The 18,053-nt window shown below is 41.5% G+C and overlaps 1 protein-coding gene across 1 annotated transcript in view; it reads left to right on the plus strand.

Moving 5' to 3' along the window:
• The window catches only part of SLC7A14 (solute carrier family 7 member 14), a 63,866-nt gene that overhangs the window by 16,989 nt on the left and 28,824 nt on the right, over positions 1-18,053 (plus strand). The window contains exons 2-3 of the mRNA XM_049867720.1: positions 13,923-14,159; positions 16,494-16,711. Of these exons, the coding sequence (XP_049723677.1) occupies positions 13,923-14,159; positions 16,494-16,711 (455 nt within the window). The remainder of the gene's footprint in view (positions 1-13,922; positions 14,160-16,493; positions 16,712-18,053) is intronic.

An 18,053-nucleotide genomic window follows, 5' to 3' on the forward strand; every position in this document is an offset into this window, starting at 1 on the left:
GCTACCAGAATGCCTTCTTTAGTGAAGTGCCTGTTCATATCCTTTGCCCATTTTTAAACTGGATTATTTGTCTTTAAAATGCTGGGTTCTTTCTTAATTCAAAAGAACAGAGAAGTTTCTGGTTCTGATTCTGAACCCCTTCAGTTCATGCCCTGCCAAAGACCTAGCATCCCTCCCGCCATGCACCGTTTCTCCAGATGAACCTTGTGTACAGCCTACTTTTGGCTCTGAAGATATTTGCCCAGGAGGAATTCTCAGTGGAGGATGGGATTTCATCTCTATAGGGACACCTCCCTTAAAAAACACTGTGCTTCAAAATACACAAATAGGCCATGTCTCAAAAAATAAAAAGTAAATAAATACATGTAATAATTATAAATTGTGACAAGTGCTATAAGGAAAATAAATAGGGCACCATAACAAAGTGATATTTAATCAGAGACAAGAAGGATTAGAAGGGTCCGGCAATCTGAAGAGTAGGGGAGTATTCAAAAGAGAAGGAATCATTTGCACAAAAGCCCTGTGGTAAGAAAAAAATTGATGTGTTTGTGAACTGAAAGGAAACTAGTGTGACTGGAGCATGATGAAGAGCACCATAAAATGAGCCTGAAGGGATGAGATATACACACTCTGTGGGAGCGCCTCTGAGATGCACTGTTTGCTAGCATAGGATTCATCCATCCATTCAGTCATTCAACAGCCTCAACTCTGCACTGAAAGAGGTGCTGCAGATTTAGAGATAAGTAAAACACGATGCCTGCTGATGCCCATGAGATAGCTGCCTGAGACAGGACTGTTGATGGAAACTCATGAGGAAGAGCTACACCAAGCACTAGCCCTCAGGCCAGAGGCCTGGTATAAGGCAGGCTTTGTGCATGGAGTCTAACTGGCTGACCACAGCGGCTCAGGAGCTTCATACGTGCCAGGTCATCTCTTTTCTACTCCTTTCATTGCTAGTGCACAGACGCCGGTCCTAAGGAACCACATGTACCTGAGGAAATCAGAGAGCCCCTGGCAAACTATTTACCCTGCCAAAGAGGGTGAGATCACCAAAGCAAAGGGTGTAAGGAGAGGAAAGAGCTAATGGCAAAGCTTTTTCAAATGTCTACACACAGGTAAAAGAGAGGAGAAATAAGAAGCAACAATGGAGAAAGTAAAGAAGTGGGCAGGGAAGTAGGAGTAAAACGAAAGAAAGAACAAAGTTTTACACAGGGAAACGAAGAGCGTGTGAGTGTTGATTGACGTCACAAGCTACAGAGACACTGATAAAAGGCACCAGAATTGACAGCCTGTGGATTGCAGATGACAATTTCAGGGGAGAGGAGTAGAGTGCAGGTAAACACCACAACACAAAGGGTAGTGTTGGTACAAAAAGGAGACAGCAATCAATAGAATGAAGCCTTTATTTAACAACGCAAAGAGTGCATTCATCCTGTGCTTTACTGAGCGCCCATGGGTATGTGTATGAAAAGCAGTGATTTGCTAACATGCATCTCAAACATTTCTGTAAGGTAGACCAGCAGGCTAGAAACTCAGGCAAGGAGCATACTTCACCACTGGCCATTTTCATGGGTTGAGCCCTTTGCAAAGTAACTGAAAACATATAGATATGCATGTATACATTTATGTATACATATATATATGTGTATATATGCATATACACACCTTAGTCCTCAGAGTGACATCCTTGCTTTTTAACACTTTAGAGAGGTCTTTTGAAGCAGATTTGCCCAATGCAATACATCCTTTGATTTCCTGACTGCTGCCTTCATGGGCATTGATTGTGGGTCCAAGTAAAGTGAAGCCCTTGATAATTTCAACATTTTCTCTGTTTACCATGATGTTGCTTATTGTTCCAGTTGTGAGGATTTTTATTTCCTTTATGTTGAGGTGTAGTCCATACTGAAGGCTGTAGTCTTTGATCTTCGTCAGTAAGTGCTTCAAATCCTCTTAGCTTTCAGCAAGCAAAATTGTGTCATCTGCACGTTGCGGGTTGTTAATGAGTCTTCCTCCAATCCTAATACCCAGTTCTTCTTCATATAGTCCAGCTTCTCAGATTATTTTCTCAGCATACAGATTGAATAAATATGGTGAAAGGATACAACCCTGATGCATAGCTTTTCTGATCTTAAACCACACAGTATCCCCTTGTTCTGTTTGAACGATTGCCTTTTGGTCTACGTACAGATTCTGCATAAGCAAAATTAAGTGTTCTGGAGTTCCCATTCTTCACAATGTTACCCATAATTTGTTAAGATCCACACAGTTGAATGCCTTGGTCAGTAAAACACAGATAAACATCTTTCTGGTGTTCTCTGCTTTCAGCCAGGATCCATCTGACATCAGCAGTGATATCCGTGGTTCCAGGTCCTCTTCTGAATCCGGCTTGAATTTCTGGGAGTTCCCTGTCGGTGTACTGCTGGAACTGCTTTTGAGTTATCTTCAGCAAAATTAATGATATTGTTCAATAATTTCCACATTCTGTTGGATCGCCTATCTTTGGAATGGGCATAAACAAGGCTCTCTTCCTGTCCATTGGCCAGGTAGTTTTCTTCCAAATTTCTTGGCATAGATGAGTGAGCATTTCCAGCCCTGCATCCGTTTGCTGAAACATCTCAGTTAGTATTCCATCAGTTCCTGGAGCCTTGTTTTTCACCAATGTCTTCAGTGCAGCTTGGACTTTTTCCTTTGGCACCATCAGTTCTTGATTATATGCTACCTCCTGAAATGGTTGAAGTATGACCAATTCTTTATGGCACAGTGACTCTGTATATTCCTTCCATCTTCTTTTGATACTTCCAGCTTTGTTCAGTACTTTGCCCATACAATTCTTCAGTATTACAACTCGAGGCCTAAATTTTTTTCTTCAGTTCTTTTAGCTTGAGAAATGCCAAGCATGTTCTTCCCTTTTGGTTTTCTAACTCCAGCTCTTTGCAGATGTCATTGTAATACTTTACTTTGTCTTCCGAGCTGCCCTTTGAAATCTTTTGTTCAGCTTTTTACTTCAATATTTCTTCCATTCACTTTAGCTACTCGACATTCAAGAGCAAGTTCCAGAGTTTCTTCTGACATCCATTTTGGTCTTTCTCATCTTTTTAATGACTTTTTGCTTTCTTCATGTATAATGTCCTTGATGTCGTTCCACAACTCGTCTGGCCTTCGACCATTAGTGTTTAATGCATCAAATTTGTCCTTGAGATGCTCTCTAAATTCAAGTGGGATATAGTCAAGGTCATACTTTGGCTCTCGTGAACATGTTTTAATTTTCTTTCACTCAACTTGAACTTGTATATAAACAATTGATGGTCTGTTCTGCAGTTGGACGCTGGCCTTGTTCTGAGTAATGATATTGAGCATCTCCATCATTTCTTTCCATAGATGTAATCGATTTGATTCTTTATCTTCTATCTGGCAAGGTCCACATGTATAGTCACCATTTATGTTGTTGAAAAAAGGTATTTGGAACGAATAGGTCAATGGTCTTGCAAAATTCTATCATGCAGTCTCCAGCATCATTTCTATTACCAAAGCCATATTTTCCAGACACCAATGTTTCTTTGTTTCCAGCGTTCACATTCCAATACCAGTAATTATCAGTGCATTTTGATTGCATATTTTATCAATTTCAGACTGTAGAAGTTGGTAAAGATCTTCAGTTTCTTCATCTTTGGCATTAGTGGTTAGTGCATAAATTTGAATAATAGTCGTATTAACTGGTCTTTCTTGTAAACCAAAACCAATCCAGTTGCTGTCGAGTGTAGTCGACTGACTCATAGTGACACTGTACAGCTGTATAGCTTCTGTGACACTTCACTCCTTCTCCTAAAGCAAAGAGGGAATGATGATGCCAATGTCACCACCCCCTCACAGCTTACCTGAGTATCAAATGAGAACTGTCTACAAAGGGCCTTAGCACGGGAAGATGCCAAGAAGACATGTGGCTTTGGTTTTCCCTTTTGTAACATCTCTTCCCCTCCAAGGCTGCCTTTGATGTTAATCTGGGGTCACCTACATACATAAAATGCGAGAAGCAGAGAAAAGGGCAGCTCCGCCCCACCTGCTAACCTCAGCAATGGAAATGGACCCATCTGGTCCAGAAGATCTAACCCTGTGAATTTTTTAGTTGAAAACAACCACATAAGCATTATTAATATTATCATTATTTCATAATTATCATCATCGTTTGATAAAATAATAAAGTAAAATTATGTACATTGATGATTATCATTGACAATAGGGTGATCAGATGAAAGAGTACCAGAATTCTTCATATTATGGAAACTGTTGTTGTTGTTAGTTGTCTTCAAGTCGATTCTGACTTATGGTGACCCCATGTATGCAGAATAGAATGGCTCCTTAGGGTTTTCAAAGCTGTGACCTTTTGGAAGCAGTTCAACAAGTTTGTCTTCCGAGGCACCTCTGGGTGGATTTCACCCACCAACCTTTTAGCTAGTAGTCAAGCACTTAACTGTTCGAGCCACCCAAGCCCTCCTATACCTCAAATTATCTTCAAAATACTTTCAGAGAGGGAAATTTAGAGAAGAGAGTAAGCAGATAGGAACAGATAGGCTGACCACATTTAATCATCAAAATATAAAACTTCTTTGGCCTGTTTTGGGTTCACTTCTCTAATGACAAGGGCAGGTTCTTTCCTTCTTGTTTATATATTGATATATTGGTGTTGTGGTTCAGGGGACTTGAGAGCTCTCTGTTCCCTGCTCAACTGTAATTGGGACGCTGTCTGGCTCAGTAACTAATAGTGCCATACGCTCCCTGATTGATGATGCTGCCCAGCACCTATCCATGGGCTGTTGTTGTCCACCTGGGGCCCACCATGGCAGAGAAATTATAAGTCTCTTCTTAGACACAAAGAAACTTAGATATTCCCAGACAGATTGCTTTTCTTCCAGACACATTTGTAAAAATTGACTGACCTTCCCAGACAGGTGATGGAGCGACCAAGGTTGCTCGGGTAGAAGAAACAGGAGCAGTGAGGTGGGAGGAAGAGAGAGGCTGGCCATGAAAAAGAAGCCCACAATTTGTTTGGCTGACTGAGAGTATCAGAGAGGGGACATCAGTGCAGGATCACTGGGTCCAACCACACACGACAGGGGAGCTGAATCGATGTTTCTCTGAATCCAGCAACCCACTTCTCAAGGGCGGTAACAGTGACAGGGACACCTCATTACCCACCATCTGGAAGTCAGTGTCACAAAGAAAACAACCATTTTTGAGAGAATTCACACCCTCTCTCTGTAGTCCTGTGATTTTCCTTATTCCTCGCCCCCAATCTACATTTAAGCAGGCCAGAGCAGTATAAAGATGTCTTAGCCCTACTGTGAATTTATAAAAGAAGCAGAGACATTTTAAGAAAACTAAGAGAATGAGAATAGGTAGTGACCATCTCAGCAAAGTGCTATATTTGGCAAGGACTTTCTTACAGAGATTCTTGGGCCTAAGTGGTAAGTGACACTTGTGTAGTCCTGGGGCTGATTCCATCCTGAGTCTGGGGTGGTGGGTAACCATCGCTGGAACGGATTTCATGGGTGAGGAATCACTAGCCTCATCTATTTCCTGGATCAGCCCACCCCAACCTTCCTACCGCTTCAGTATGGAGTAGAATAGGTGTTCAAAACAACTCATCAGGCCTGGTGCCTGCCACCTGTGGATGATCACCAAGGCAGCCTGGTCAGCCTCTGTCCAGTGCTCCAGATGTTGTTGATCCCAGGGGCCTGAATAAAACTGCAGAGTTGGCAGATTGTTTTCCTGGATGCCCTGCTCTCTCCCCTACTCCTTCTCACATCTCCTTATGCTCTCATTCCCTTTAGACTGCAAAACTCAATTGTGCAGTTCTTTAAAGCACCCAATTCATCCCCCATCCTGCCCCCAACCACCTTTTCTCCTTTCTTGTTTTATTATGATTGTTGGTTTTCAGGTCTGTCTGCTCCACTAGACTATATGACCCACAAAAAAGAGACTGTATCCTTCTAGTTCACCTTTGAATTCCTGGAATCTTTGGCTAGGGTCTCTAGAGAAGCAAAACCATAGAGAGAGAGAGGTTTATCTCAATAAAATGGCTCATGCAGTTGTGAAGGCTGGCAAGTCCCAAATCCATGGGTCAGGTGTCAGGCTGGAGGCTTCTCCTGACTCACGTGGCTTCAGGGGCTGACGAACCCAAAATTGTCAGGGTAGGCACTCACAGGATTGCAGGCACTGGCAAATCCCAAGATCTACAGCTCAGGTGGCAGGCTGCTAGCTCGCATACCAAGAACCAGAGGTCAGAGGATGATGAGTCAGATGCAGGATCCAGAGAGAGCTTTGTCAGAACATGCACATATATATTGGATACAGGTCACACGTCCAAGAAAACTGACTGGCTTTCAACTGATTGGCTGCTCACGTCAGATCACAAAATGGAGGATGATTACAAAATATTTGTCAAACGACTAAGAATCATGGCCTAGCCAAGTTGACACCTAGCCTTAACATCATACCTCTTGCTGTCGAATCGATAAGAAACACTGGTGGCGTAGTGGTTAAGAGCTACAACTGCAAACCAAAAGGTCAGCAGTTCAAATCCACCAGGGGCTCCTTAGAAACCCTATGGGGCAACCTCATAGGGTTGCTATGAGTCTGAATTGACTCAATGGCAACAAATTTGGTTTGGTCAAATAGATTATGACTCATAGGGTGTCTAAGGAGCAGCTGGTGGATTCAAACTGCTGACCTTTGGGTTAGCAGCCAAATGCTTAACTACTGCACCACGAGGGTCCCTTAACCATTATATCTAGTGTCTAACACAGATGCAGAGAGACGGTGCCTTATAAATGTTTTGGGGTAAATGAATGAATGAACTGGAAAGCTCCCGGGACTGGGTATCAGGAGACTTCAGTTCTAGTCCCAGCTCTGTCATTAGTTGAATGTGTGATTTCAGTTCTAGGGCTCAGTAGTGTTACCCATGAAGTAAGGGAACAACTCTGATGAGAAGCTGACACTCCCTCCCACCCACATGCTCAGTACAGCCTTGTGGGTCCACAGAAGAGGGTCAGGGGCTTTTGGGGAGGTATAAGGTGAGGGAGAGCCTGAGCAAGTCAGCCTCAGGTCTCTAGCCCCATCTCCAAAGAGAGGCACCCTGCTTTTACTTATTTATGTATTGGGCTCTCAAATAAGACTTTGTTTGGAAAAGGGTCTTCCACCAAGAAAAAGTTTTAAAACTATGGAAGTAGATGAACTGTACAGTCCTTTTTTAGATAGAGTCCACTGATAAACGTTCCTCCCCTTTAATCACTTGACTGATAGTCTACCTCTGCAGATTCATCTTCCCCAGTTCCCCAAGTAGCCCACCTGGGCTATTCCAACTATGCTCTTCTATCTGTGTGAAACCAACCTTTTCCCACTGACAAAGGCCCTACCCCCTCTAGATGCAGCTCAAAAGCATTCCTTCTTCCTCGCCAAAGCTCACCCCACTGGGCTCCATGAGCACCGCATAAATGTATTTAATAAAGGCCATGTGGAGTCATCTGTCTGCTTAGTTCTCCTTGATTAGAATATAGATGCTTCACAGTCAGGGAGCCTGCCTTACTTTAGTGCCTCTAGTATTCAATACAGTACCTGATTTAGCAGGCACTTAACTTTTTTTTTTTTTTTTAACAGTGTCACCACAAAGGAAGGAAATTAAGAAGCTAGAAGCTAATTCAGAAATTGGTACATTAGTTGATAAATAGGGTAGGAAATTAGTTGAAGTAAGGTAACTACATGTTAATGGAAGACCTCTGTTTATCTGAGTAAAGTAATTGGCATTCAGGTGTGAATAACCACTTGATTTAATTCTTTCAGGTGAAACTGCCCTTTTTTTAAAAGTACTTGTTTATATAATGGCTTTCTTTGGTGGAATGTGGAGGGAAAGCTATTTCTTGAGTGGAGAAACCCTTCTCTACCTTGCATCTAATCCTGACTACCTCTTTCTCCTTTACACCCTCTTAGGATGGAGAACCTTTGCCTCCTGGTTCTAAGAAGGTAACAGAGAGCCAGAGCAGACTTGTGAGTGATGTGATGAACTTAGAGGTGGAGGAGCAGCCATCATCTTCACTGCCAGGAGCACTGTACTAGGCACAGTCTGGAAAGTTCAGCATTACGTGTAGTCTCTCTGTGAACATTTAACCTAGTGCTGACCCTTCCTGCCTATATGTGATAGAGTCATTGGCTCTCTGTTGGAAATTCACACTGAAACAGACAATATTTTTCTGAATCCCAAATGACACATCTCTGGGACACACATAGGGAGTTGATATAGAATATTTCAAATAGAGACTCTCCTGATAGCTTGTCTTGGCCTCTTTTCAAATGTTTAAATCCTCTTCAAGTTGGATGGCCTTTTAGACTGGCATTCGTTGGTCAACCAACACTAGTTCTCAAGTACAGAAATAAAACACTAGGGATAGGACAAAATTAAAATAGGGGTATGTTTACAAAAACACTTATAGGGCAGGTGATTGAAAAGAGTATCAGAGTTATATGCTAGGAATCAGTCCTACTCCCTCTAAATAAATATGTAAATTGGTGCCATCAATTCAACTCTGATGCATAGTGACTCCATGTGACAGAATAGAACTGTCCCATAGGGTTTCCTAGGCTTTAATCTTTAGGGAAGCAGATTGTCACATCTTTCTTCCATACTGCCACTGGGTGATTTCGAACCGCTATCCTTTCAGATTAACCGTTGTGCCATCAGGGCTCCTTTCTATTCCCTCTAGCCTACTGTAACGAGCCCTCTCTATTTCTCAAGGACCTAGAGTCCCCATCTCTGACTAACTCTAATGGGAAACGTCCACCACGTGGTCTGGAGTCTGCAGTCAACATTGGTGGCTGTCCGTTTGCCTTCACCCCACCCCGCATTGTAGTCTCTGTCAATTTCCTCCAACTACATGGTTATACTTTTGGAATCAATATGGATCTCCTCTTTGATCACCTGATAGGTAACTAAGGAATGCAAAGTCACTTTGATAATAGCATAAGGCAAATATGATTACGAATGTAACTCTGGAGTAGGAACTTTTTTAAAGGCATTACCAAATTAAGTAAAGATTAATTATAAATTCATCTCTCATTTGGAGCAGTGATTCTTCACTTTAGTTGAGCCAAATTAGCTTTTGGTAATACTTAGTAATGTTTCCTTTACCGTTCTAAAATGAAAACCAAAGGTAATGTAACCTTTCTACACACCTAATTTTTTTTTTAATGCCCTGGTATGAAAGATAAATAAAAGGAAGGTAATTTCTAATAAAAACAATATTTATTTCACTGTGTGAATGCTGGAGGGTGAGGACATTAGGAGATGTAATGAAGTCATCAGATGTGTGCAGCCAACTGGAGAACCACCATGAAAACGCAACTACTACAAATACATCCTGGTGGTGTAGTGGTTAAGAGCTATGGTTGCTAACCAAAAGGTCAGCAGTTCAAATCCACCAGGTACTCCTTGGAAACCCTATGGGGCAGTTCTACTCTGCCCTGTAGGGTCACTATGAGTTGTAATCAACTCAACAGCAATAGGTTTCATAGGACAAATGCACCTTGACACAGGCGTGCTGCTTGGTGCCTCAAAGACCATAGTGATGTTGCTGTTGGTGATGTGGTTTTCCAAAATGATGAACAACTCTTGGTGAATTACAAATAAAAGAAAGTAAAGCTGTCCCTCAATTTACCCAGTAGTTGAATTCCTAGGAAATTCAATGTATTTAAAACCATGTGGGGGCAGGGGAGGGGAGCTGTGTGTTTTTATGTAAAGTGGGGATAGATTCAGGTTCATAAATTATGCACAGATTTTTTACTTGCATCAATGTCTGTTGGAACTTTCAGAAGTCATAGCAGCACAGGACGATGCTTCATTCTGTGGGACATTCTCACACATTGCAGAGTGTCTAACATCTCAGGCTCCTGCCCATTTAATGCCACAAGTGCCCGCAACCATCGTGAGGAGCAGAGATACCTGCATAGGTTTCCAAAACTCCCTCTAGAAGGCAGCACTGCCTCTGCTGAAAACCACTTGTTTACAGTATTTTTATAGTAATCAATTCCCCCATTGATTCAGATGATTAAGGGTTGTGAAATCAAAGAATGACACACTAGAATGCTTATCTAGTTGGCCTCATTTCACCCATGCAAGAGTAAGTAACTTGCCCTTGTACACTCAGCTACTAGATACTCTAGGATAAAAACCAATGTTTCCCATTCTATGGTTTTTATTTTGTATTGAAATTAGAAAGATACCCTGAATGTGTCTCTCTCTCACACACCAGATATTTGAAAATAATTGGCTATTAACTACATTCTCCAGTTTTTTCCAGAATATTTGGATTGTAAAAACTCAGTCCCCATCATTGAGCATCAGTGCCAGGCTGGATGCTCTCTAATGTTCACTGAAAGCCTGGACTCCTACACAAGCAAACTAGGAGAATGCAAAAATACCATGAGATCTGATTCAGCAATGAGAATCTGTCCCAAAGAATGATCTCTTGGAGGAATCGTCAGAAATTGTCTTATATGGTTGTTGGCGTTGTTGTTGTTAGGTGCCATCAAGTTGTTTCTGATTCATAGTGGCCCTATGCACAACAGAATGAAGCATTCCCCAGGTACTGCACCATCCTCGCAATTTTTGCTATGCTTGAGCCCATTGTTGCAGCCACTGTGTCAATCCATCTGTGAATTTCACTGACCCTCCACTTTACCAAGCATGATGTCCTTCTCCAGGGACTGATCCCTACCGATAGCACGTCCAAAGTACGTGAGAGATAGTCTCACCACCCTGGCTTCTAAGGAGCATTCTGGTTGTATTTCTTCCAAGACAGATTTGTCCATTCTCTTGGCAGCCCATGGTATATTCAATGTTCTTCACCAACATCACAGTTCAGAGGCGTCAATTCTTCGGTCTTTCTCATTCACTGTCAGCTGTCACATACATATGATGCAATTGAAAACAGCATGGCTTGGGTCAGGTTCACCTCAGTCCTCAAGGTGACATCTTTGCTTTCAACACTTTAAAGGGATCTTTTGCAGCAGATTTGCCCAATGCAATGCGTCTTGATTTTTTGACTGCTGCTTCCATGAGAGCTGATTGTGGATCCAAGTAAAATGAAACCCTTGACAACCTCAATCTTTTCTCCATTTATCATGAGGTTGCTTATTGGTTCAGTTGTGAGAATTTTTGTTTTCTTCATGTTGAAGTGTAATACGTACTGAAGGCTGTGCTCTTTGATCTTCATCAGTAAGTGCTTCAAGTCCTTTTCACTTTCAGAAGCAAGGTTGAGTCATCTGCACATTTGTAGGTTGTTAATGAGTCTTCCTCCAATTCTGATGCCCCATGCTTCTTCATATAGTCCGGCTTCTCAGATTATTTGCTCAGCATACAGATTGAATAGGTACAGTGAAAGGACACAACCCTGACGCACACTTTCCCTGACTTTAAACCGTGCAGCATCCCCTTGTTCTGTTCAAACAACTGCCTCTTGATCCATGTACAGAATCCTCATGAGCACAGTTAAGTGTTCCAGAATTCCCATTCTTCTCAATGTTATCCATAATTTGTTCTGATCCACACAGTCGAATGCCTTAGCATAGTCAATAAAACACAGGTAAACATCTTTCTGGTATTCTCTGCTTTCAGCCGTGATCTGTCTGACATCAGCAATGATATCCCTCGTTCCACATCCTCTTCTAAATCTGGCTTGAATTTCTGGCAGTTCTCTGTTGATATACTGCTGCAGCCACTTTTGAATGATCTTCAGCAAAACTTTGCTTTCATGTGATATTAATCCACATTTGGGTGGATCATCTTTCTTGGAAATAGGCATAAATATGGATCTCTTCCCTTTGGTTGGCCAGGTAGTGTCTTCCAATTTTCTCAGCATAGATAAGTGAGCACTTACAGCCCTACAACCATTTGTTGAAACATCTCAGTTGGTATTCCGTCAATTCCTGGAATATTTTTTTCACCAATGCTGTCAGTGCAACTTGGACTTCTCCCTTCAGTACCATCGGTTCCTGATCATATGTTACCTCCTAAAATGGTAGAACATTGACCAATTCTTTTTGGTATAGTGACTCTGTGTATTCCTTCCATCTTCTTTTGATGCTTCCTTCATCATTGAATATTTTCCCCATAGAATCTTTCAGTATTGCAACTCAAGGCCTGAATTTTTTCTTCAGTTCTTTCAGTTTGAGAAATGCTGAACATGTTCTTCCCTTTTGGTTTTCTATCTCCAGTCTTTTCACATGTCATCATAATACTTTACTTTGTCTTCTTGAGCCACCCTTTGAAATTTTCTGTTCAGCTCTTTTACTACATCATTTTTTTCCTTTTGCTTTAGCTACTCGACTTTAAAGGGCAAGTTTCAGAGTCTCTTCTGACATCCAGCAAGGCCTTTTCTTTCTCTCCTTTTAAATGACCTCTTGCTTTCTTCATGTATGTTGTCCTTGATGTCATTCCACAACTTGTCTGATCTTTGGTCATTAGGGTTCAACATGTCAAATCTATTCTTGAGATAGTCTCTAAATTTGGGTGGGATATACTCAAGGTCGTACTTTGGCTCTCGTCGACTTGTTCTAATTTTCTTCAGTTTCAAATTGAACTTGCATGTGAGTAATTGATGGTCTGATCCGCTGTCGGCTCTTGGCCTTGTTCTGATTGATGATATTGAGCTTCTCTATCATCTATGTCCACAGATGTAGTCGATTTGATTCCTGTGTGTTCCATCTGGTCAGGTCCATGTGTATAGTCACTGTTTCTGTTGTTGAAAAAAGGTATTTGCAGTGAGGAATTTGTTGGTCTTGCAAAATTCAATCATGTGACCTCCAGCATTGTTTCTATCAAGACCATATTTTCCAACTACCAATCCTTCTTCGTTCCCAACTGTTGCATTCCAATCACCATTAATTATCAGTGCATCCTGATTGCATGTTCAGTCCATTCCAGATACTGCAGAAGTTGGTAAAAATCTTCAGTTTCTTCATCTGTGGCCTTAGTGGTTGGTGCATAAATTTGAATAATAGTCGTATTAAGTGATCTTCCTTGTAGGCATATGGATATAACCTATCACTTACAGTGTTACACTTCAGGGTAGATCTTGAAATGTTCTTTTTGACGATGAATGCAACACCATTCCTCTTCAAGTTGTCATTCCCAGCATAGTAGACCATATGATTATCTAATTCAAAATGACCAATACCAGTCCATTTCAGTTCACTAATGGCTAGGATATAGATCTTTATGTATTCCATTTCCTTTTTAACACTTTCCAGTTTTCCTAGATTCATACTTCATAATTCCAGGTTCCAATTATTAATGGATGTTTGCAGCTGTTTCTTCTCATTTTGGGCCGTGCCACATCAGTAAATGAAGGTACCAAAAGCTTGACTCCATCCACATCATTTAGGTCGACTCTACTTTGAGGAAGCAGCTCTTCCCCAGTCATCTTTTGAGTGCCTTCCAACCTGAGGGGTTCATCTTCTGGCACTATATCAGGCAATGTTCCACTGCTATTCATAAGGTTTTCTCTGGCTAATTCTTTTCAGACACAGAAGCAGATTGCCACATCTTTCTCCCTCAGATCTGAAAGCAAAAGAATAATAAACAAGACAGAGACACACAATAGAAGTGGAAATCTTCCTGAAAGAAAAAGATCAGTTTCTAATTGTTCAATAGAATTAGTTCTGATCATCTTCCCAGATATTTAGGCTACAAATTTTTCAGAAATGAGATTTGGAAGAGATAGAATTGGCTTTGAATCGCTTCATGTATATACAAAAATTGTGGATTTGTTCTGAGGTCCTGGAGAGTCCCAGTATGCTCTACCTGAGAGTGTCAGCAGCCAAGAGTTTAGCTCATCTCCTGAAGCTCCCCCATCTGTGTGTGTGTGTCCCCACAGGCGTCTGCTATGCCGAGTTTGGAGTACGTGTCCCCAAGACAACCGGATCAGCCTACACCTACAGCTACGTCACTGTGGGGGAGTTTGTGGCATTTTTCATTGGCTGGAATCTGATCCTGGAGTACCTGATTGGCACTGCGGCTGGTGCCAGTGCTTTGAGCAGCATGTTCGACTCACTGGCAAACCACACCATCAGCCACTGGATGGTGGACACCGTGGGAACCCTCAATGGCCTAGGTGAGACTGTTACATCCTCTTAGCCCAACAAGGAAACTTACAGAGCCAGAAAAATGGGCTCCCCCTTGCAGAATGCAATTTGGCAAACTATATCATGAGCCTTAAAGTGTCTTTTTTTTTTTTTTAAATAAACAATTTCTTCCTCTGTGAATCTAACCTAAGGAATTAATTCTAATTTCTGTAAAACTTTTATACAAAAAGGTGTTTATCACAGCCTTATTTTTTTTTATTATTTATTTTTATTTTTTTTTTTATTTATAATAACAGAAAATGTAAAACAGCCTGAATATTCTACAATGGGGCAAGGATTAATTATGGAGTCATGTTATGTAGCTAGCAAGTAACAGGATGATACAGAAGGCTAGTGTAAGAGAATGGAAAATAATTTTGATGTTATGTCATGTGAAAAAGGATACCAGTTATACATGCACCATGTTAATAATAAAAAAAAAAATAGCTGTATGAAAATAAAGACAGTGCAGGAAAAAAAAAAAAAAAAACTCTAAGGAACTTCTCCAATAGTTTCATCAGAAGATTTTTTTTAATTTTCTTAATTATGTACTCATGAAAATGTATTAATTTTCAAATGAAAAAAAATATTTTTAAGAGAAACCAAATGGGTGCCAATTTAGCAGATGCCAGGAGGTGGGTAATATAACTGAATGATTGCTAAACCAACAAAAGCTTTTGTAACAAACGCTATGAGGCTCGAGGGTCCACCATCACATACTACCCACTCTGCCTCCTGTCTGACTTTATCCTTTCACATCTGTTGGAAGCTAAGCAGTAGTTGAGGGAGCTTCGGAGTCTTGCCCCACCATTCCCAATGACTGGCTCTATAACCATGTGCAAGTCATTTGACTTCAGTGCCCTTCTCTCAGAGAAGCTGACAGAAACACTCAGTACCCAGTGTCTTAGTTATCTAGTGCTCCTATAACAGAAATACCACAAGTCGTTGGCTTTAACAAATAGAAGTTTATTCTCTCACAGTCTGGGAGGCTAGAAGCCCAAATTCAGGGTGCCAGTTCCAGGGGAAGTTTCTCCCTGTGTCAGTTCTGGAGGAAGGTCCTTGTCATCAACCTTCCCCTGGTCTATGAGCTTCTCAGTCCAGAGAACCTGGGTCCAAAGGACATGCTGTCCTTCAAGCTCTGCTTTCCTGGTGGTAGGTGGTGCCCCTGACTCTCTGCTCACTTCTCTCTTTTATATCTCAAAACAGATTGACTTAAGATACAACTTAATCTTGTAGATTGAGTTCTCCCTCATTATGAGTCCTGCCTCATTAACATAACTCTCTCTAATCCTGCCTCATTAACATCATAGAGGTAGGATTTACAACACAAAGGAAAATCCCATCAGATGACAAAATGGTGGTCAATCACACAATACTGAGAATCATAGCCTAGCTGAGTTGACACATGTTTTGGGGAGACACAATTCAATCCTGAACACCCAGGTACGTGATGTGATAAAAAAAAAAAAAAAAATATGAAGAACACACCTGTTCAGATGCGAAGTCACAGAATTTTAGGTATGAAAGGGTCCTCCAAAATCATGTAGTCCAATCCCTTCTTTTATAAATGAGGTCCAGAGAAATGAGGCAACTTGCCCACAGCCACACAGCTGGTTACTGGCCAAAGTACAGCTGAACTTCAGGACTCTGAATCCTGTGCCAATGCCTTTTCCATTCTCTAGAGGGCAGGAGTCCACCGGCCAATGAGCAAGACCCAGCAAGGGGGTGCATTCACTAGTCATTTTCTCTCCACAACCACATACACATAAATGAGGGGGAGGGGCCCTCTTGACAGTTTTCAAAGAAAAAATTCTTAAATTTTCTAAGAAAGAAAATATTGTTGGAATGAAATGGAAATTTCGTTGACTATAAAATTAACAATATTGAAGATAAGGGTTTTCAAATAACGTTTTAGACCTAGCTATACATCCCAAATGTCCCAAACAATCATAACTTCAAATATTCTGTCCCATTGTTCCATACGCACTGTTGTAATTGTCACATCATGGATTCCAAGTTTTGGTTCAGAACATCAGATCATCTTGCACATATTCAAAAGCTGCCCATTTGCAAATAGACACTTGTATCTGCTTGTGAACTGCAACATAGGCTGCATGCATCCATGCACACACATGTACGTATGCACACACACACACACACACACACACACATAGACACTTGCTTCTCCCCCCTCCGTGACTGACTGACCACTCTTCTCACAGCTGAATGTGGATGTACCGCAGGGGGGTGAAGTCGGGGGGAGAGAGTTTATAACCCTCTTTTCCCCCTCCCAGGCAATATTAACATATGTCTTTCCCCTCTAGGGAAAGGTGAAGAATCATACCCAGACCTTCTGGCTCTGGTGATTGCAGTCATCGTGACCATCATTGTCGCTCTGGGAGTGAAGAATTCCGTGGGCTTCAATAATGTCCTCAACGTGCTGAACTTGGCAGTGTGGGTGTTTATCATGATTGCAGGCCTCTTCTTCATCAACGGGAAATACTGGGCCGAGGGCCAGTTCCTGCCCCACGGCTGGTCAGGGGTGAGTTCCTCCCTGAAGCCAGGTATACCTATTGTAGGCTCTGCCTTCCACCTTGTGACTAATCTAAGACATATTTTCAAGAAAACATTCTGTCCCATAACCTTTATGGTACCCTCTTCATCACCTTTTAATCTTAGTTTAATAGGAATGTTCTGGAAAACTGGTTCTTATATATATTTTAGTTTGACAAATATTTGTTGAGTAGCTATTTTATACAAATAATACTCAATTTCAGTGTTTTGGTGACTTGCAATATGCCTAACACCGTGTTAAGTGCTTTGCATCTAGTGTCTCCTTTAATCATCCCAATAACCTTGCAAGAAAGATATTTACATTCCAGTTTTACAGATGAAGAAACACAGTCAGAGAGGTCAAACGACTTGCTATTAAGCACATGGCATAAGTGGCTGAGTCAGGACCCACAGCTAGTACTGCCTTCTGCTCATCTGTAAGAATTCCACAGAACCACAAAGCCTGTACATAAATAGTGCAGTTCTATAGACTCTCTCTACAGTCCATCAGGAGAGACAGGCATGTATGGCGGTATAAGTGCTGCTTGCTTATGGAACTAGGGAAGGAATAATTTTTAAATCCAATCCCGATGTTTGATCCAAGGTGGAGAGTCCTGCCAGGGTGGACCAAGTGGAGTGTTGGTTATAAATCTCATTCCAGGGGTGTGAGCCATGGCAGAGAAGTCTATCTGGTAGGGCCTGGAGGTTGGCAAGAGAGTGGACTGGACCAAAGGGCCATGTGCAGATCTTATCCCAGGAGGGTGGTTTATGAGAAAAAAAAATGGAGAAGCCAGGTATAAATTATTTACACTGAAAGTGGCTCTAAATTGTACTTGTTTTTTTTTCCTCTAGTGTGACTAAAAAATGCTGATGGATTTATTGGTAAAATTCACTAGCCCATCCTTTTTTTTTTAATGGTAGACCATAAATCAGAGAATTCAGAGCTGGAAGGAATCTCAGAGGTCACCTAGTCCTAAACCCTCATTAACAGGTGAAGAAACAGAGGCCCAGAGAGGAAAGCCTGCTTAGGACTGGTAGCAGAAAGCATGTCCAGAATTCAATCAGTTTGGCTTTTTTTAGCTTTTGCTTAGACTGGTTTTCCTCCAAGATGTCCAGGGATCAGAAATCTCTCTTGAAGAACACTCAAAAAAACTTCTGTTTATTCTGAACCATGGCACGCTGCTCAATGCAGAGGAATAAGCTAGGAAGCAATCTAAGCCAAGATTTCTAGTCTTCTGCTCATCTGTAAGAATTCCACAGAACCACAAAGCCCGTCCCTCCTCTTTGAAATGAATAAATCCTGAAACTGGTTAAAACCAGAAGAAGAGACA

This window comes from Elephas maximus, chromosome 23 (assembly GCF_024166365.1).
Source record: "Elephas maximus indicus isolate mEleMax1 chromosome 23, mEleMax1 primary haplotype, whole genome shotgun sequence".
Lineage (NCBI taxonomy): Eukaryota > Metazoa > Chordata > Mammalia > Proboscidea > Elephantidae > Elephas > Elephas maximus.